The following is a 21506-nucleotide window of genomic DNA, read 5'->3' as shown; positions in this document are numbered from 1 at the left end:
GATAATTCCAGGGCTAGAAGGAATCCAGTCCCAGCTGTTCTGTTTTGCTGTTGCATTCTGAATCAAGCTTTTTGAAGTGACACCCTTATTTCTATTATCTTCCAGATAAAATTGAATATCATTGTAACTGTCAGTTCACCTTTCTGGTTTCTCATACTTCATCAGCAATCCATCCACCAACGACTAGATCAAAAATCCTTGACAGGGATTTTAGGATCAATAAAGGCAGTGAAGCCTAGTTTATGAAAATACTAGTGTTCCTGAAACAGAAATTCCTTTTTCATTTTTTTAAAGATTTATTTATGTGATAGAGAGAGACAGCATGAACCTAGGGAGGAGTGTAGAGGGAGATAGAACCTCAAGCAGACTCTGGGCTGATCTAGCCCTGAGATCATGACCTGAGCCAAAACCAAGAGTTGGAGACTCAACTGACTCAGTCACCCAGGTCCGCCAAAAATTCCTTATATTTTAAATCACAGCCAGATAAACATACCTCTGATATAAAAGTCATTATTTTCATTTTTTCTAATGTAGTTGGAATAATGAGGGGTAGAGTTGTATTTGATTTTTGGTTTGCTTGGGGTTCCACATCTCTAACCTTTGTTGTATAAGAAGATCGATTTCTCTGTTTTGTATGTATTTTTATAGTAGTGTTGAAATTATTTTATTACAGTTTGGTCAGATAGATTATCACACAGCAGATCCCTGCCAGTGCACCAAGGCATGATGAGTTAAAACCCCACGCTCCAGGTGGCCTGACAGCATCTAGAAGAAATGGAAACCCCCAAGCCAATTGAGATAAGCCTCAGCTATTTATTCCAGCATGCCCACAAATACTATTTCCAAGTGTCATTTTAAGAGAAAAGATAGAAAACAATGTTACAGAGTGCAGGGAAGGCTTGCCTCACTTTCTACAATGAATACAGATCTTTATTCCTTTGCTGGTTATCCCTCAAATATGGCATAATATTTGAAAGATATACCTTTAGACTTGAGAATCTTCAAATCTGTGAATATAATTATAGTGTATGGTCTGCCTTAACATAATACAACAAAGTACAACTGAAAAATTAAGCAATTACTTAATGAGTCAGAAAATAAAGGTTAAAGCTATTGAAATAAATTCTGGCTGGAACACCCAATAAAGTTGTATCATAAATTTTTATCTCCTTACCTCCCTCCCCCACCACACACACACACACACACACACACACACACACACACAGAGCTTCAAACTGCACAAATCTTCCTAGGCCCTAATTAAACATCTTACTCTTTAATTTGTCCAAGGACCTTTGCTTTTCTGGCTAATAACCTGATATAATTTTCTCAAACTTATTCTTTTTCCTTTTCTCTTGCCAGAATTAACAGTTAACTTTCTTTTGCATAAATATCTTTGTTCAGATAGGAACAGATTCACCATGGCATGTTATTGTATATGTGTGGTTACTAGAAGCTCTGCTGATATGTGGGTGGTAGGGAATAGTCAAGACTGCCCATATCAGCGTGATTGATTTCCACACATTATTCTGGAAGGGTGAAACTCAAAACTATGCCTCAATGAAATCAACACGTCATGATTCTCCAGACTTGCTAAAATAAAATATTCAAAGGCTAAGTCTCCCAATGTAAATCATCTACTGAACTGAATTTTCTCTAAGGGTTCGGCTTTTCTTTCCTTATGTGTAAAAGCAGAAATACAATCTTTTTATTGCTTAGAGATTCAGCTGTTGAAGCTATAGGAAGAGGCCATGTTTGTAAAGAGAATTTCTATCTTGTTCTTTTATTATATATGCTACTGAACTCACTAACGAGGTAATCAAATAAAGTGTCCTCCAGGGGTGAAATAAAAGAACATTCCATATGCCAATCTGTTTATTTCCTTGGCCCACCACTGATCACACACTACCCTTTCCTGTCTGCAGACTTGGTTTGTGTGCAGGTCAAATTACCTTTGATTTTATTATTTCTTCATCCTGGCAGGAGGTAGTACCCCAGTTCAACAACTGGACTGTTATTAGCTACCTCTCTTTTAACATCGTCTCTTCAGCCACAATACAAAAGACAGTTTTTACTGATCTTATTGTCTATAGAAGAAAAAACAATCACTAAAGAAGTTGTACCTCTTTCTTTCAAAAATATGAATTAAGAAATGGCCAAAGGAGTTCACATTATTCTTACTTGCCTCATAAAAACAAAAACAAAAACAAAAAACAACCTTCAAATGAACAACCAAAAAATAACACTTATACCCAAGCAGTAGATCTTTTTTTTTAAGATTTTATTTATTTATTTGAGAGAGAGAGAAAGTGTATGATGGGGGGGGGGCAAAAGGAGAGGGAGAGGGAGAAGCAAGCTCCCCACTGAACAGGGAGCCTGAGGTGGGTCTCCTGCAACTGAGACCCCCAAGACGCTCCCCTAAGCAGTACATCTTAAATAAAATGATATACTTAAATAAGACCTTAAGGATTTGGAAAATTTTCCATCAGTTTATGATTTCAGGTAAGCCTTATCTTATGATTAATGTTCAATTGCCAATAGCTCTTTGTGGCTTAACTTTAGGGATCCACTAATACCATATACACTCCCACTCCTACTAAGCTAAAGCAGCTAATGATTTATGACATGTCTCTGTGCTAAAAATCCATCAAAGACTTTTTAAAAAATATGTCTAGCCCTCAAAAATTCTGTTTAATAAGTGTAGCTTTTATTTTCAGTTATTTTTAACAGGTAAGACACGGCAGCATATATGCTCAAAGAGTCCTCTACACATAACAATAATAGCTGCTCTTTGTGACTTGGGCAGTGAATTTGGAGTTTTCAAGGCAACAGTGGTCAGCTTTTTTTTTTTTTAAGATTTTATTTTTATTTATTTGACTGAGAGAGATCACAAGTAGACAGGCAGAGAGAGAGGAGGATGTGGGGCCCCGATATGGGGCTCGATCCCAGGACCCTGAGATCATGACCTGAGCTGAAGGCAGAGGCTTAACCCACTGAGACAGCCAGGTACCCAGTGGTCAGCTTTTTAATAAGCTTCTCAGGTACATATTTCTTTCCTAATTTACCACGGGAGCTGAGAATTTAGAGACCATGATAATATAGCCCCAGGTGTTTCAGGCTCAGAGAGTAGAACAAGAATCAGACCGCAGTTACATCTGTACCCAAAGCCTATGCCCTTTTGTTTCATGCCATGTTTATTCAATTTCCCCTTTTGCGTCATTTTTAGAGTCAAGAAAACATATTATCCAGAGGTTCACATACCTAATTTATGAGTTTCCAAAAACAAAACAACTCAATGCTCCTTTTTCTCCCCCTGGCTCTCATCAAAAAAGTGATTAGGGTTTTCTTTGCCCTGAACAAGATCATCAATTCTCATAACCTAAACAGGTTTTTATCTGTTTCCCCCATCATCTCAGGGTCATAGTGCCAGGGTATCACCACCCCTTGTGCCACGAGAGTGGTCACTCACTGAAATGCATCATGTCATTTAACCCTGTGTAAATGCATCATGTCATTTAACCCATGAGTTTTCCAGGCAGTGATCCCCAAAGTTTGTATTATTCACTTAAAAATGCTTGTGAACAAACAGTATGGGACAGGAGAAATGGTGCCGACCAAGCCTGGTGCCTTCCTCCTTTTCCTCTTCCATTCCCTCCTTAATGTCAGAGACAGAAAACTTCAGGAGCATTCGCTGTGTTAGCCATTGCTAAGTGTTTTGGATGATGAGTAAAATCCAGTGCAAAATGAATACAGGTCAAAACTGGTTTAGAGAGAGGACTGTGCAAGCCAGATTGTTTTTTTTCTTTTCTTTTTTTTTTTTTTTTTCAGATTCTGTTTTCTTAATCCTTACACCATGCCCAAATTAGTTTGCTAGGGCTTCCAGAATCAGGGATGAGATGGCTTAATCATTTTCTCATATTTCCGGAGGCTGGAAGTCTAAGACCAATGTGTTGCCGGGTTATCAGTTTCTGATGAGGCCTCTCTCCTTGACTGGCAAATGGCCACCTTCCGGCCTTATTCTCACATGGCCTTTTCTCTAGGCATGCCATTTCCTGTGTCTCTTCCTCTCCTTATAAGCCCCAGTCTTACCAGATTAGGGTGCCAGCCTTATGATCTCTTAACCCTGATTCTCTTTTTAAAGGCCCTATCTCCAAATACAGTCACATTCAGGGTTGACGACTCAACATACAAATCCTGAGGTAACACAATTCAGTCCTTACAAATGCCCGTTACAGAAATGGCTATAAGTGCAGTGAGAAAAAAAATAAAACAGAATTGTGATAGGAGCATGGATGCTAGGCCAGAGGTTCAGACCCAGAGTCTGCTGCTTGCTAATTGTGTAATCAATGGTCAAAAATTTCTTAACTTCAGTGCTTCATCACAGAAACAGAGACAATAAGCACACCTGCCCCCTAGGTTATCGCCAGTTGAAATAAAAGTGGGCTATTAGTAGTAGATGGATGGTTTTAAAAATGGCTTTACCCCTTTATCGCTTGTGGATTATAACCTCATAGGAATCGTGAGAGTAAAATGCAAGAGGAAAGATGGCGGGAACCAAATACTTTGAAAAGTATTTTTCTTAATTGTAATAACTTATTCTATATAATCGTAGTTGTAAAGATAGGACCAAACACAGAGACAGACACTTTAGGTTCTTAAATTTGTAGCTTAATTAATGCTTTATTGAGCACCCATGGCCGGTTAGGAATTATTCCAGGCATCTAGGAGACCACATTGAACAAAATGGACAGGAACGGCTATTCCCCCGGAACTTTCATTCTAGAATGGATCTAGATCATCTTCACATTTCACACCCACTTCAGGAGTTGGGGGAAAGGAGATCCATCAAATAGTAGGAAAAAAGCCAATCAATTCACAATGTCATTCAGTAAATTGGTATTGATCACGTGGCCGGGAAATACACAGGAGCAGTTTTGTGTCTGGGGGCTGCTGCACCTGCTCCCCAAGTGCTGCTCTAATCCCCGAGACCCTGCTCTGGGCTTTCTCTGACCCTGATGCCCGGGCCACAGGGCGGACAGTCCACCCCGCCCCGCTCGGGGAGCCGGGTTAGCCCAGTCCGGCCGGCGGCGCGGTCCCCGCCCACCACAACTCCCCGCCGACCGCCGGCAGAGAGCTGGCAGGGAGCGGGCACCGCGCGGGTTTTGAAGCCGCGCGGCGCACCGGGACGCTGAGCGCCGCGGCAGGTCTCACAGGTCTCAAGGTCCCCGCGCGGCCGTCGCCCTGAGTGCCGGTGACTTTGGGTTCAGGTCTGCTGACCCACGTCACCAGTTTGACAGCCTCGCACGAAATCCGGGGGCGGTGCTCGCCCGGAGTCCCAGGCGTCACTGGGAGTTCCCGCAGATTAGAACTCGCCTCTCCTAGCCCCTCCCCTCAGTCCCATTTAAAGCTCCCACGGCTTTCCGAAAAATTGAAGGCTCAGTTTCTGCAGCGCCTTCTTCCACTGCAAGATGGTAAGTGAGCAGCCAGCGTTTAGGTAATGCGCTGGGGAAACCTGGGGGCTCTGAGAACTAGTAAACTCTGCATTTAGAATTTCTTCCGTCTTGGATGCAAGATTTCTGGGCTACCTTGCCCATTAAAAGGGGTCTTCTCTGCTGCGCCATCTGCTTATTCCCCCCCATCTTCTCTCTCTCATTCCCCATCTCTCTCATCCTTCTACCCACTGTGTTATTTCTACTTTCTGTACTTTCTCCTAACTTTCTTTCCCTCTATACCTGCACTCACTTTTCTTTCCACCTGTTTCCTCTAGATTAGACGCATATTTGCAAACATTTGGATTTGAGTTAGTCTAGGGGTGTTTGAGATTTGTTTTCTTCTCGGGTGTCAATTGCATAATAGTTCAGCTTTGATTTCAATAATAACCTCAGGGGAAGAGCTTACAAACATGCTTTTAGAATAAAAGAAAATAGTCCTTGATAAACTTTGGGCTGAATTTCTTTGGTCTGCACTGCCCAAGATGGACTTGCTTCAAGACCGGACTTTTTCAAGACTTAGCTTACTGGGAATATTAACAAATTGTGACTTAATTAACTTTTCTCCGTGTGTCTCTCTCTCCTTATTATTTATTTTCTCTCTGTTTATGTTATGCCCAAGAAAGTCCTCAAGTCAACAAAAGACTTGTAGTGGTCAAAAAGAGGTTTGTCCAAAGCGGAGCTCTGCTGAAATGAATGGCTTTTTACCTGATTAAACATTGACAAATAATTCAGAATGGCCTGTTGTACAAATTAACCCAGGAAAGCTGCATATCTGCCCCTGCTTGGATATTTGGAAAGAGTGTGTGTTTGAAGTTTGAGGAGTCGGGGGCAGGAGGGTGTTCACTGGCTCAGAACACAGTGCAGAATAGATGCCAGGCAGTTAGTAGTGGCAAGATAACTTTGCAAGGGCATAGAGACCTAGTGCTGGAGAGAGCTAGAGCCTGCTGTCTCGGCTAACATATTTCAGCTCTGATGGTATTTTTACTTGGAGTGACTATATGTGCTTGTGCTTGGAGGAGCAAATGTATTTAGTTATCTCTGGAATGTATCTATATGTCAATACGTCCATTTCAAACCATTTGGAGCACCATAGGATCCAGCAGCATTTAAAGCTGGAGGAAGGAGGAAGGAAGAAATGGAGTAAGTTTATAATTGAGAAACCAAGAAGCTAAAATAAGGAGATTTCCTTATATGTTATATTCAGTCCATTTCAGCCTTAGCATTCTGGGCTCTGTTTCTTTCAAGGTTATTAGAAATATAATTAAGTTATTTGTTAGAAAGAGCCAAATAGTTCTTAGGTCTTTCAATCAGTAAGTAGAATTCCTTTAACATAGATCCTGAATAGCCTGTAAGATGACTGAGTCATGGAAACAGAAAGTACTCCTGGATATTTACAAATTTGGTCCATCCAATACTAACCTGTTTTTTTGCTGAGAGGTACTCAGGAAAGTACTGGGTAAACCAAGAGGCTGATTCCCTTTTAGTGATTATGTGTTTTGGCTGCTTGAATAATCTGGAATCTGTGCTTAACACCTGTACTGTTTTTTGATTCATTGCATGTAATTCGTGTCTCTTTCTTCCATCCTTATTCCCCTCCAAATCCCAATCACCCTATCTCCTGGGACCCTCCCCACCCCTGCTCTGATCCTTCCTACTGACTTTCACAGAACACTGTTCTGCCTTGCCAAGACCAGTACTTTGTAGGAGGTCAGAGTTATAATTGCCCGTATTCCACTACAACGTCAGAATCTAGTGTTGACGTTTCCACGGAGACTTGGGTCTCTTTCTGGACTGCTGGTCTCCTGGACAACAGAGAGCCCCAACAAGCACCACAGGCACTGGGTAAGTTCTGCTCGTCTGCTTTCCTGGTAGGTCTGAAGCCCTTTTCCAGCACCCATAGTTGCAAAGCATCATGGGCCAGAACCCTGTAGAAGAAGAGATGCTATGGGAAGTTGAAGAAAGCCCACAGACTCCTGAATTTCACAGCCTAAATAAGCTGCTTTTCTATACTTGCCAGATAGTGAAAATAGGAATCTTGTCCTTGTCCACTGGACAGTATGTATTTCTCCCCACACTTAACAGTTCCTAGAGACTTCCAACCCACTAAGGGATTTAGGGTTGGGTCAAAGTTTTATAAACAAATACTGTGAGATGCTTTTGGAGTCAAGATACCAGTTGGAGCATTTCTTTTGGAATTCAGGAAAGTTCCCCTGAGTTTAAGAGGGAAACAAGGAAAACTAATAACTTACTCTTTTATTTCCTAAGGAAATTCTATGAAGAGCATCCTGTAAAAGGAAAAAAAAAATGATTCTTTTTGCTCAAAGAAGATGTCAGCTTTGGAAGGAGAGATAACTTTGTGATGAAAATTGTGTATTAATTATCACCTGGGGCTTAGTAAGGAGTATTTATAAATATTAAAGGAATTTATATATTAACCCTCAGTTTCTAGAAAAACTGGCAGACATTTCAGAATTAAGTATCTGAACTCCTGGTTCAGCCACATTATTTTGTGTGCATTTGAATTTGAGAAAAAATAATGAAAAGCCCCAAAATATTGAAACACACATATATGTCAGGAAGGGAGTTGTTCAACTTTAGTTTTCTGCCGCAAGCAGCAAAGAAGACAGAATGCCCAAGAATATGAAACCAAACTGTATAAAATTTGATTCCTGTCTCCCTACTCATCATTCTAATTCAGTAAAAAATATTTCAGTAATATGCCAGTTTCAGTAGAGATGGGGAAGAGTCAGACTGTACTAGATGAGGAAAATAAAATAAAAATAAACCAATATAGAATGCCCAAACATAGTTTTTACTCATAGTTTACTATCAAATATGAAAAAAAAAAAACTCCACAAAGGCATAAAAGACAGTTCATGGTATAGTTTGGAGATTTTCATCAAGGTCTTCAGAGAAGCAATATCCAAATTATTTTAAAGTAGGAAGTGCCACCACTTCCTACACTGAGTTCAGGGTACAGTTTGGAGATTTTCATCAAGGTCTTCAGAGAAGAAAGATCCAAATTACTTTAAAGTAGAAATGCTACCACTCATAATTCTGAATACTCTACATCAGCTTTAACTGGCATGCAAATAGGCAGAGATTTTCATCTGGGGAGAAATAGTAGCATCAAGAATAGCATTTGATTCTAGAACCAAACACTATGTTATCAAACACAAAACCTTAGAAAGTAAGATAGAAACTTGGAAAACATAGTGGAATTGCAATGTTATGCTGAGTTGGGGAAGGATCAATAAATATCTGAGTGAATTCGTAGTACAGATGAAATGGTTTTTATAAATTTAGCCGGTGGAAATTTATATATTAAGAAGAAATATGGACCTCTTAGCTCCTAAACATTCACCCTTTCAGCCATTTGGGCATGTAGTCTATAAATATTTGTCTTTCACAACACAGTTATCCCTTCTGAAAGGCTTTAAATATGTTGTTTCCTGTGTAGAGGCTATAGCTATTTTTAGAAAGGTAATTGAATCTATTAAAATGTCTGAATTCCTTCAATGAGCTCTGTATTACACAAAAACTGCAAGGGTGTTTTCTCACTTATCCATTTGGTATTTCCACAAAGAATCATCCTGTGACTCCAGTTTCCCTGCTCCTAACTCGTGTTCATGGGAAGAAGCTCAGCTTTCCTCTCAGCTCTACAGAAACAAGCAGGTATGTGTAGCTCGTCAGAATACTGAGACTGGACTGACATGTTCCATGTAGTCTTTTTTTTTCCCCCAATTTTATTTATTTGTTTATTTATTTATTTAGTTATCTATTTATTTTTGAGTCTAACAGACTCTCAAAATTATGTTAGTTTCAGGTGTATAACATAGTGATTCAGCTTCTCTATACATTATCCTCACCACAAGCGTAGCTACCATCTGTCACCGTACAACACTACGATAACAGCGTTAACTGTATTCTCCTTGCTGTGCCTTTTAATCCCATGACTTACTCATTCCATAGCTAGAAGCCCATATCTGTCCCTACTCTTCACCCATTTGGTCCATCCACGCACCCCCTTCCCTCCCTCAGTTTGTTCTCTATATTTATAAGTCTGATTCTATTTTTTGTTGGCTTGTTTGCTTGTTCCACATATGAGTGAAATCATATGGCATTTGTCGTTCTCAGGTTGACTTGCTTCACTTTGCATGCATTTTATTCTTAACACCGTCCCTTGATGTCACCTTGCTTCTTTTCCCTGGTTAAATTCATATATTGACTTTCAGCTTAGAGCCAAAGTGGATATATGTCCAGAGGATGGACATGAAGATAGATGATCAGTGTCACAGGGAAAAACAACAGCGACAAAGTCAACAACAACATCCAAACCCCTGTAGGAGGACCTACAATCAGGCCCTGACTTCACACATTGTAATTATATGACCTCTTGAATCCTCTTTTACCTTACCTAGGACATTGAAAGATTTATGATGCCTTCCTGAGAGGGCTGTTGCAAAGACCAAATGATATACTGAGTGTGATTGTATTTTTTTTAAGATTTTATTTATTTATTTGACAGAAAGAGATCACAGTAGGCAGAGAGGCAGGCAGAGAGAGGAGGAGGAAGCAGGCTCCCCGCTGAGCAGAGAGCCCTATGCAGGGCTCGATCCCAGGACTCTGGGATCATGACCTGAGCTGAAGGCAGAGGCTTTAACCCACTGAGCCACCCAGGCACCCTGTGTGCTTGTATTTTTAATCCATAAACATAGGCCTTCACTTGGAGAAGTGATGATGATTATTAAGTTTTTGCAAAGAATGTTTCATTTTCCATGTTTTATTTGTTGTTGTTCCTGAGAGAGGATTTAACCTAGTGGATATACAAACAGATCAATCTGAAGATGAGGGAAGCAAACCCCTCCTTGTTTTTCTTCTTTTCTTAATATTCAAGGAAAGAGTCCAGCAAAACCTTTCTAAACACATTTTTCTATATTTAAACAGTTGCACACAGCTCATTTTCCTACAGACCTTCCCGATCCCCTTGTGGTTACAATCTTAAAAGTCATATAATCTCTTCAAATACTTTGCAATGAATAAAAAGTTCAGAGCACAAAACTGAACAATGGGGTGGTAGGTGGGTGTAGATTGAATTTAGGCCTTAGAGGACAAGGGCTCCCTGAGGTTTGGTTCATAAAACAAATAGAATAATAATCAAGTTTAAGTAGGTTAAGGATCAGTGGCATTATTATAAGGTTACAAAGTCAATATAGTAGAGGGGCCTTCACCATTGTATGCTTTTTGCAGCTCCAAGATACTCTGGTGCAGAAGGAAGAAGAACTTGCTAGGTTACATGAAGAGAATAACCATCTCAGACAATACCTGAATTCTGCTTTGGTTAAATGTCTTGAGGAAAAGGCCAAGGTATGTAACTACCCCCTTTGTAAGAGCCGAACAGTGATTTGAGAACCGAGACCATTTGGCTAACACTGCTTGATTAAGTGTAGGAGGTGTATTGAACAGCATGGCTTCAAAGGCATTCATAGGCTAGATGAATTTTTCTGAAAGAAATATAGCACTTCCTCAAGAATTTTTATGTATTATTTCTTGGAAGAATCCAGACTGCATATTTTAGCCATATATTACTCAAAGAGTTGTTTAAGAATCGTAAGCCAGTCCAGGGAATTGCTAAGATAGCAGAGGTTAATCAAAAGACAGAGTTAAATGGATGGAACACTAGAGTGGGAATCAGATCTGAAAGACACTTGATTTTTTTAATTACCTGCTTGACTTTGAGTACATTTCTGTCACTTAGCCTCACTTACCTTCATCCATAAATGCAGGGGCTAAAAGATTCTTTAAGAATCTCCCCGCTCTGAAATGTTATGTATAGGGCTGGAGCCCAGATCTTTTGACTGGCAATTATGTATCACCAATTACATTATCTTTTAGTGAACCTTTTTATCTTACCCTTTTAGAATGGACTATTTCTAACTCAAGGACAAATAGTTTGTCCATAGTCTCTTTCTGTTCTTCTTCCTTTCTTTTGTGTTTTGTATTTTTGATCTTTTTGCCATTCTGTTATCATTATTGCTTTGTCATCAACCTTTACCTTGCCACTAGACAAGCTGCATTATTTGATATTATTTTATTTAAATTGATGATGCTTCTTACCACCTTCACTGGAAATAACAGTTGAGAGAAGAAAGGGTATCATATCTGATTCCTTTACAATCCAGTCAGCTTTGTTAAGAAAAGGAGCACATCTCACAGTTAGGAGCTTGGGTTCATAACTTCAGCCACCATTTTGTAAAAAAGGACATGCATTAAATTAGTAAATGAGATTGATTAGACAGTATTTTTGTTCAAAGCGTGGAATAATACGTATCATGTGAAAGTAGTCTGAAAGTTAGCAGAATAAGAAGAATCAGTGTTAGATATTGTTTCAATCAGCTGCTCTGTCTAGATTCAGATGATTAGATTTAATGTAGGCTGCACGACCCTTAGTAAGACTCTAATACACCCGTGCCTCAGTTTCTTCACTAAAGTGGATTTTATAAAATGAGATGAATATACATGTAGTCAGCGTTCAATACATGATAGTTACTGTTATTGTCATTATTATAATGATAATTATTTCCATGAATTGAAAATTTAAAGAGATTATTCATTTCTTTCACCTTTTAAATGATTAGTAAAAAACATGAATTGTGGTTTCCAGGTAGTTACTTGTCACTATATATTTTAATTTAGAATCAGAAATGAATCCAATTACTTTTACGTAGTGTATGTGTGAGAGAATAGAATTTTAATCATGTTTTTAAGGAATTAAGATCATTAGTAAATATGTGAAGGAAGTTTAATTAGATAGCAGTAAAGAAATTATCTTGGTTGACTATCTGACTGTATATTTTCCAAATACTACTTCCTTAGAAATTGCTGTCATCAGATGAGTTCTCCAAAGCATTTGGACAATTCAGAAAGGGAAAGAGGAAACCCAAAGAGAAAAGATACTTTCCTCCTGAGATCCCCCACCACAAAAATGCCAAGAGAAACCTCTCTAGTGAATTTGCTAACTGTGAAGGACAACCTGGGCCCCCTGTGGACCCTTGGGTTCTTCAGACCCTTGGGTTAAAAGACCTCAACACCATCGATGACACTTTATCAGCTAACTACAGTGCCCACTCCTCTCATCCCAGAAGAATTGACAGCACATTTCCTCCATTTCTGGATGATACAGTTGATTATGAAAATGTCCCCAGGGAGGATCTGCCAATTGACTATGGAGGCGACCCAGCAACCCCCTCACATGGCACTGCTGGGCACAGGGAAGATTTTCACTTCCTCTCTCAACTTTCAAATCCCCCAGGAGGGCTGCAAACTTCTCCTTACTATACTTCTGATGTGTCACCCAATAAAACAGAGATGGCCTTTTCCACATCCCTGAGCCCTCACTGTAATGTGAAAACTCATTCCTTCCACCAGGGACAAGCCTTTGTTTGTCGAGATGAGGAGGGAGGCTGGAAGTTTACCTGGGTCCCTAAGCAGTCTTAGTGACCTCCCTTCTATCACGAAAGACTGCCATAAACTCTGTTTACAAAGACCTCTCTTGCACTTGAACCTGACTATTTGGAACACAGAAGCTTTTGCCCTGACTGTCTCCTGCCACTTTAAATGTCACTCTCAATTACCCACTTAAATCTGCAGAGAACAGCTTCCACGAATCCATAATGAAACATGCCTGCTCTTCTTTCACCTAAATTTGACATGTTTACACACCAGCACCTGCTGTTGACTTCATCCCTTCGCCCTGTACCTGAAAAGGTATTTTCCAATTGTCCGAATATTCCTTCGAGGCCTACATATGCTGTTCCAATTATAACAAGTCTAACAGCTTTTCTCCTTTCATCAAGCAGTTTAAATGTTCATAGCCTCTACCCTCTCACTTTTATCCTGTCCTGTTCTTCTTCATTTCTGAAAACTGCCTCGAGAGTGAACACTGTTATCGCTCCAGGTGTTTGTTCTTGAGTGCTCCGATCTTGGGGGTGGGGTAGAAACAAGGGTCTCTGGACATCGTCATTCCCAAAGACATAATGTAGATGTGAGCAGTGCCACGTGTAGAGCAGTTCAGTAAGTTATGCGCCCTGTGGAGTTGACAAAGAGCCTCTTCAATGAGTTGCAACTCTACTGAATAAGCAATACCACTGATAAATCAAAAGATGAAAAATAATTAAAATTTATTCAAAATATGCCACAGTATATCAGCTTCTATAGGCATCTGACATTGCCTCTTTAACCAACATGACTCAAACTAGAACATGGCTAAGGGCTGCTTGATAACAACAAGTTGTCATCTTAATCGCCCAGATGCTGTCAAGGGTCTGGTCCTGCCAGTATTGTCTAGCCAAACTCTGTCGTTGTCTCCCTCATTCATTCACTTACTCATCTACTCAGTTTTCCATTCATTGGCCCACGCAAAATATTCGTACAACACCTGCCATGTACCAGGCGCTGTCCTATGGAGTGGTGATGGAATAAATGAGAGCAAGTTAGACCTTGTGGCCACCCTCATGAGACTCAGAGCCAATATTTGCTGTAACCTTGAGAAACCTAATTCCCAAGGGTGAAGATTCACTTTTCCTGGCTGCAGAATACAGAAGATAGATGAGACCATCACTAACATTCTATAAACTGAGGCTGGGTCCATCAGCTTTACTCCAACACTGCCAACCCAGCTCACTCTTCTCTTTAGTTTTGATAGACACTATAGGTATGTTGGATGAGCTTTACATACAATTTTTCTTAAACATGAGCCATTTGTAGTCGACACAAGAAACCATTGCTCTGATCACAGTATTCTTTTTCTGGTATGAGCCCATGTTATAGGTTAATTCAGTCTAAGTATGGGAGAGTAACTTGCATCTAACAAATAGAGATAATAATTTTTAAATAAGTGTGCATAAATATAATGTAAATTTTGACATCAAAGATTTCTCTCTTTCTAAATAAAAAAAATATTCTTAGTGCTTGTGTTAGTTTTTCTCAAGCTCTCTATCTTTTGCAGAATAATTTACATATCAACGATGTGTACCTCTGTTTTTTGGAGAAAACGTCAGTTAGCAATAAGGTCCACCAGGGTGAACTTCTTTCCTGTTTTTCTGTTGCCACCTCTCAATAAGTCATATTGTACCATCAGTGCCTGAGAACATGACTGTGCCCTTTGGGATTCTTTGTAACCAAGACATGACTTTCGTTGCTGTTGCTGTTTGGTTTTTGCTTTATTTTGGTGATTGTGAGCAAGTAATCTGTTTTAGAAAGTTTTCTTAACCTCTACTTTTCTTTATAATCCATGAAGGAGAAACTAAGGTATTAAATAATATTATTCTCCAGAGTATTTTCATGACTTAGGAAGAGGTAGAACACACTCTATTTTCTAAAACAAAACAAAAGTAGTAACAAAGAAGTGCTTAACACTGCAGTATCTGTGCCCCTGTAGGTGAAATTTATCTTTTTAAAATAACAAATTTAAGAATTAAGATTAATTAAATTTGATTGTACTTTAACACCCTAGGAATCAAGAAAGCAACATAACTACTTCAAAAGATTAAATGATCTAGCTGTAAAACAAAACTGATCAGTCAACAAATACTTATTTTGCATTTTTGTGTGCCTTATCACAAGTTATATATTGTGAGGAAACACCCAGGCTTAGCACAGTGCATTTGGTAGATAAAACAGAGCCTTATAAAATTTAACCATTTTTTAAATGAAGCTTGATCTCAGCCTGGTTTAAAGAAATTACAGCACGCTTGTGATAAGTTACGGTAACTTGCTTTGGTTTATACCATGGATGAAAGAAAATTACCACATCTTCTTGGGACTACATATCTATAGACATTTGATACTCATTTGCATTATGTATAAAAGTTCTTTTGTTGATGTTTGAGAAACTGGAAATTTCTCTCACCTAAGTATATATTCTATTATGGTTTTACCATTTCACTCCTGTAATCCACAGGTAATATTTTATTAATGTAAGAGGAGAAATAAAAACTAAGAACTTGTGCTTGTGATGAATAATAACTTTATGTTGTATGTAACATTTTTTAGTCATAGATTTTCTTCTCTTAGGTTTTAACCATAATCCTATTGATCTGTACCTCTTTTGTATGATGTATGTGGCCAGACCAATCTTCAGCATTTAGGGTCAAAGAGTTCTTTTCCTTATCTAGGATACATTCATGAGGCCCTTGGATGTTAATGGTCTAAAAAGTCAGGTGCAACCTAACCTCCCATAAATACTAGTATCTGGAATCAATTTTTAAAATGTGATGACATTTCCAATGTTCTCTGATCACCTGAAAATAAAGCCTATTTGTATCTTGCTAATATCTGGAGCATAAAGGCACTTGAAAGCCTCAGTTATGTAGGTGACAATGAATGGGATTAATTTAAAACTGTGGTGATGCTAAACCATAATTTTGAAAAACTGGAAAAAAAAACTGTGAATCAATGGGAAAAAATTGCTCCATTTTATCTATTTCAAAAAAAGATTTTTTTTCAATGTGACAAATTAATTCAACAACCAACCTATATCACAGAATCAAGGAACCTATAGAGTTTAGACATCCAGTGATAATTTTTTACAAGTTTACTTCTTGTCTATAGTCAGGATACACAAATTTACATTTATTTCAGTTTACCAGAAGATTCATGTGCATAAATATTAGATGTCTCATTTTTTTTTATTTTTCATGAAACCAAATAAAATTGGTTTACAAGTTGCATGATGTAAGTATATTTCTTAACATATTTGTCATATTTTATCTACATTTTTTTGTTACATGAGAAAAACCAGACATCCAGTTATAATTCTTATGATGGATATTCTATAAATGTAAAATATAATTTAACATTTAATATTTTAAATGACTTTGATTTGTTTGTGATTTAAAATATTTCTAATTATATGTGAGTCAATTTTGTAATGAATTAATGTCTAATAAATAAAGTAATGGGAAAATCTTACTCCTACTTTTGGCCCTTATTTTAGAAATGTTTTTTAATGAGTTGAAGAACAGATGAAAAACAGTTGTCAGTTCTCATTTCTGCCACAAATATGCATTGAAACAATACATATTTTAATTTCCCAATAGTGGTAAAATTAATAATAGAGGTGCTTATTCAAAAGATAATAGCCTGTGTCCAGCTCTGTAGGAAATAAAGGATAAAATAGGTGCTCAAACCAACTTGTCTATAATTGAGAGAAACATAAACATGCTTAATCAAAGCAAGGGAATAATTAGCTCTCATAACCGACAAGTCTATGATTTAGCAATACCTGGATCTAGAGCTCAAGGAATATTGTCAAGAATTTGGTTTGGGATCTAAAATAAGACTGATGAGTATGGACAGATTCTGGAAGGGTGTTGAGATAGTACTTGCTACACAAAAGCATCACAGAAACCAGGGTGGGACAGGCAATGTAAATTTGAAGAGTGGCAGGCTATATCCCAGAAGTTTTCCGGTTTTGTGACCTTCTCCTTGTTCTTTACACTGTAATTCCCTAAGATGAATAAACCCTCAGTTAAATGTTCTAGAAAGAACAGAGTCTGGTGGACGCCTGGGTGGCTCAGCTGGGTAAGCAGCTGCCTTCGGCTCAGGTCATGATCCCAGCGTCCTGGGATCGAGTCCCACATCGGGCTCCTTGCTCAGCAGGGAGCCTGCTCCTTCCTCTGACTCTGCCTGCCATTCTGTCTGCCTGTGCTCGCTCTCTCTCCCTCTCTCTCTCTCTCTGATGAATAAATAAAATCTTAAAAAAAAAAAAAAAGAACAGAGTCTGGTAATCATGGGCAGATTTCCCCTGTGTTCACTAGATAGGCTCATATCCATCCCTAAGAGGAAGATTGATATAAATAGAAAATGGTTTGAGACTTACATGTCAGGCCAGGAATCCATTGCTACATGGAGATTCTCCTATTATCAGTCATGGATAATCTGGTTGTTATTTAGTGTCCTTACAGGGATATTTGATTGATTTTTTTTTTCTTGGAGAACATTACATCTATGCCTCACTCACTTTAAATGACCCTTGAATGTCATCAGGACAGGTTATTGGAAACATCAAGAAGAAGTAGGTATCTTGATTCCCATTTTACAGATGAGAAAACTGGTTCTAAGTTTTTTTTATGCATCATGTTCTAGCTAGAATTTGAAACCCAAGGTAAATCCTGGCACTGATTTGGGATCCAATTCTCTACTATATCACACAGTCATGATGTTTGGGACCAGTAAATGGGCTTACAGTCCTGTCTGATACAAATGATCGTAGGTCTCAGAACCAGGGCCCTGAAAGTATGGAGGGGCTCTGACATCTTTGCTTACATTCATTGGAGGGCTCACCTGGGTCCAGGTCTCTTAATCCTATCATTGCTAAAAGAGATTGTTCATAAGACACTGAATTCATCCTCTATCATTTCATTAAGAAAGAAGTGAATAAATTGAGAATTATTGCAGAAATTTGGGATAAAAAGAGTAGGATGGAAAAGGTATGCTACTTATGGTAAAAAGCATTAGTATGCTTCTTAAATGAAAAAGTTGAATAAATGAAAAGAGAAATATCTCTTCTGATTGCTTCTGCTAATAGAAAAGCTTAATGTAGCACTTCATAAACAATTCTCATGCAGGCTCTCTCTTCTTCACTTGTATGGGAAACAGATTTTACACCTGTTTGAGGCAGGACCTTACTCCCTCCTGGCAATCCTTTTAAATATAACTCCAAAGGACAGTAAAGTAACTGAAGAAGCATATTTACAGTGCTGATCCCACTCCTAACACACAGGAGGCATTCAATATGCTCACTTTGGAAGTCAGGGGTTAAATAATACCTTTTCAGGCACACAGCAGATGTGGGTTTTTTTTCCCCCTTCATCTCTCTTCCAAGCTTATAATCTGAAATAATAAGTTGTAGAAAGGGTGTTTCAAGGTGATTTCTTAATACCCAGTGCCTGATCCCCCTGGGATGAGACCCAGGATTTCAGATCTATAACCATGAGCTTTCTAAAGGTAATGTTTCCTCAGGGTCCCCCAATTGCTCTGAACCTGAGACCAGAAGCCCTCTAATAACTGTGCAACGAGAGGTTAGAACCTCTTGTTTCAGTCAGGCAAAAGGCCAAAAAACACCCATCTTTTCATTTGGTCTCCTGAGATTTGCTACTTTGCAGAAGCCACAAAGTCATTCTTCTTCCATCCCTGGCACCCAAGGGAGTTGCCATGGGTGGAACAAGGGAGTGACATCTGCACAGTGCAGCCCATGGTGCCATCCATTACTAGAGCTGTGCGTGCCCCCTAGGAATTTCAGCCTCCTTTGACAGTGGAGCACCATACTGCCAGAGCCTTAGCCCTTCTTTCTCTTGCTTTTAAGGATCATAAGTAGTTCACCCAGCCCATTCTAGGGTCCTCACTCGACACTTCTACAGTAGTTTTAATGAATATGCTGCTTTCTTTTGAAATGATAGAGGATGCATGGGGTTTCTTGTGAACCATCCTGTTAGCAAAAATAGAAGGAAAAGGACTGGAGACGTACAATAGCACTTTGGCACATGCAAATAGTATCCTTTTCAGGACCTTAGAATGAGCTTTTAGGAGATTGTTTAATATCTATGATAATTCTTAGAATTTATTCATATAGTAGATAAGAATATAGACAAAGATTCACACTCCCCTTTCTTATTGTGCAGTGATATCATGCACAAAGAGCTCTGCTCAACAAATCAGATTCCTTCATTCACAGATGCATGACCTCAGAAATTAATTCCATCTTCCTTAGCCTCAATGTACAGTTGATCCTCGAACAGCATGAACTGCACTGGTCCACTTGTATGCAGATTTTTTTATAACTACAGTACAGTATTAGAATGTGTTTCCTCATCCTTATTATTTTCTTAATAAAATTTTCCTTTCTCTAGTTACTATATTGTAAGAATATGGTACATAATATATAAAACATACAAATATGTATTAATTGACTATGTTATTGGTAAAACTTCAGATCAATAGTCATCTATTAGTAAAGTTTTTGAAGGGTCAAAGATTGTACATAGATTTTCAACTGTGGAGGGGGTCAGTACCTCTAACCCCCATGTTGTCCTAAGGTCAAATTGTATTCACCTGTAAAATGGAGGTAATGTTTGCTCTATCCCACAATCTTATATTATGAAAAGATCACGTCTAAGTTAAGATTCAGTCATTTATCACAACCTTCACACAGAATAAAAGTACATTTCCATTTAATTTTGAGTGGAAGACTTCATACTTCATAAAATGCAACACTAAAAATCACTTATACATATTTCTACTGATTCACTTCAGTAAATACTCACTGTTTTCCCACTATGTTCAAAGTATAATTTTATGTTCTATGGACCATAACCCATGCCTTAAAAGAGTTCACAAGTTGGTAGTGGAGGGAAACTAAGAAAGAATTCACTGAACACTTGAGGTCAGAGATATTCATTGGGTATAAAGTTAGAATTGCGTCAGTACAGGTAAAGGTAGAAGGGGAAAAAAGGAGAAAATCTCAGCAGGCAAAATATGAGGAATATTTAGAGTATGATGACTAGCCCAGGTGACAGGTAGAATTCTATAAAATAAAGTACCCCTTGGAATACAGTAAAAAATTCTGTACAATGAAACATGCTGTAGCTTCTAAAAAGGTTCTGCTAATAATAAAAATAAGGTGAAACCTATAAAACCCAAAGGGTAAGGACAGTAACTTAGATAAATTATTTCTATCCTTAAAATGATTTCACTAAATACGTTCATGCTTATTAACAATGACATTAGAATAGTAACTAGTAAGTGTCAACTTTTATACATCCCTTTTAAAATTCTCTCAATTTCTTTAGACTGAGTCAGGCTGACCCTTCACAAAGGTATGGGGATATAGATAGTGGAAATTATCACTTGACCCTCAGTCATATCACTGGTTTTGTTTCAAAATCCTAGGTTTTTTATTGTTTGTTAAACAGACTATTTTAAATTTTCTTTGAAGATCTTAAATGTGCTACACATATAACATGAGGACTACGGAGAATATATAGTGACAGTCATTATATTTTTGGAATCTTCATTGATAAGAGTGTCTGCCACAAGCATTTTCCCATTAAAATTAGGGTTAAGAGAATTTTTTCTTTAGAGCTAACGTAGGTATGGGGGGGGATCATATAAAGATTAAAAGACACAAGTGAGAAAAAGGATGTGAACTTTTGCTTCTTAAGTAGACCCTGGCCACAGCAGTATGATCTTGCATGGCAGGGAAGTGAAAGATGAGGCAGTAGAGCAACTGGACTCCCAAAGTTGTTCAAGGGAAAGGGATTCCTGTGGCCGATCCACATGAGAGAAGCTGCTGAATCTGAGAACTCTGTCTCATAGGCAATGGACATGAGAGGCAAGAGACTCTAGGGTAGACCATTGGTGGTGGGAGCTGAAGTTAGGGGAAGGGAGTTTTTTAGAAGGGATTAAGCCAAAGCTGTGTAGTTCTTCTCCCCTAGAAAGTTCACATAAATGAATCCCACAAGGACCATAATCATACAATCTACTCTCCAATTTATGACTTCTTTAGAGTGATAAATACTAACCTGGAAAGGATTTTGGGACAACACATATAACCTTACTCTATCACAACCAAACCATACATACATCCAAAATATACAGAAAAGTCAACATTTAGATGCCTGCGTAGAGGATGTAGAGGAAAACAACAGTCATATGATCCAAGAAAGCAGCAACTATGAATAATCATAGGCTAAACCTCATCTGGTTATGTAGATATGTACTCAAATTAAAAGAGGAAAGTTGGGGGCACCTGGATGGCTCAGTGGATTGAAGCCTCTGCCTTCGGCTCAGGTCATGATCTCAGGGTCCTGGGATCAAGCCCTGCGTTGGGCTCTCTGCTCAGCAGGGAGCCTGCTTCCTCCTCTGTCTCTGCCTGCCTCTCTGCCTACTTGTGATCTCTCTCTGTCAAATAAATAAATAAAATCTTAAAAAAAAAAGAATAAAAAGAGGAAAGTT

At 38.6% G+C, this 21506-nt stretch overlaps 1 protein-coding gene across 1 annotated transcript; it reads left to right on the top strand.

Annotated features, from left to right (window-relative positions):
* The first annotated feature begins 5276 nt into the window (after window positions 1-5276).
* On the top strand, window positions 5277-14365 carry GMNC (geminin coiled-coil domain containing). The gene is made up of 5 exons (XM_044255139.1): window positions 5277-5471; window positions 7160-7334; window positions 9079-9167; window positions 10743-10859; window positions 12369-14365. Exons 1-5 carry the CDS (start codon window positions 5469-5471, stop codon window positions 12987-12989), a joined length of 1005 nt encoding a protein of 334 aa, XP_044111074.1. The 5' UTR covers window positions 5277-5468; the 3' UTR covers window positions 12990-14365.
* Window positions 14366-21506: the final 7141 nt, after the last annotated feature.

The sequence above is a fragment of the Neovison vison genome, chromosome 6, assembly GCF_020171115.1.
Source record: "Neovison vison isolate M4711 chromosome 6, ASM_NN_V1, whole genome shotgun sequence".
NCBI classification, from domain to species: domain Eukaryota; kingdom Metazoa; phylum Chordata; class Mammalia; order Carnivora; family Mustelidae; genus Neogale; species Neogale vison.
This window is presented reverse-complemented; position numbering and strand designations above follow the sequence as displayed.

Excerpts from the sequence above, each read along its gene's own strand:
- GMNC (XM_044255139.1), top strand. Across the intron at positions 7,335-9,078 it reads ACAAGCACCACAGGCACTGG|AATCATCCTGTGACTCCAGT; the intron begins GTAAGTTCTGCT and ends ATTTCCACAAAG. Across the intron at positions 10,860-12,368 it reads GTCTTGAGGAAAAGGCCAAG|AAATTGCTGTCATCAGATGA; the intron begins GTATGTAACTAC and ends CTACTTCCTTAG.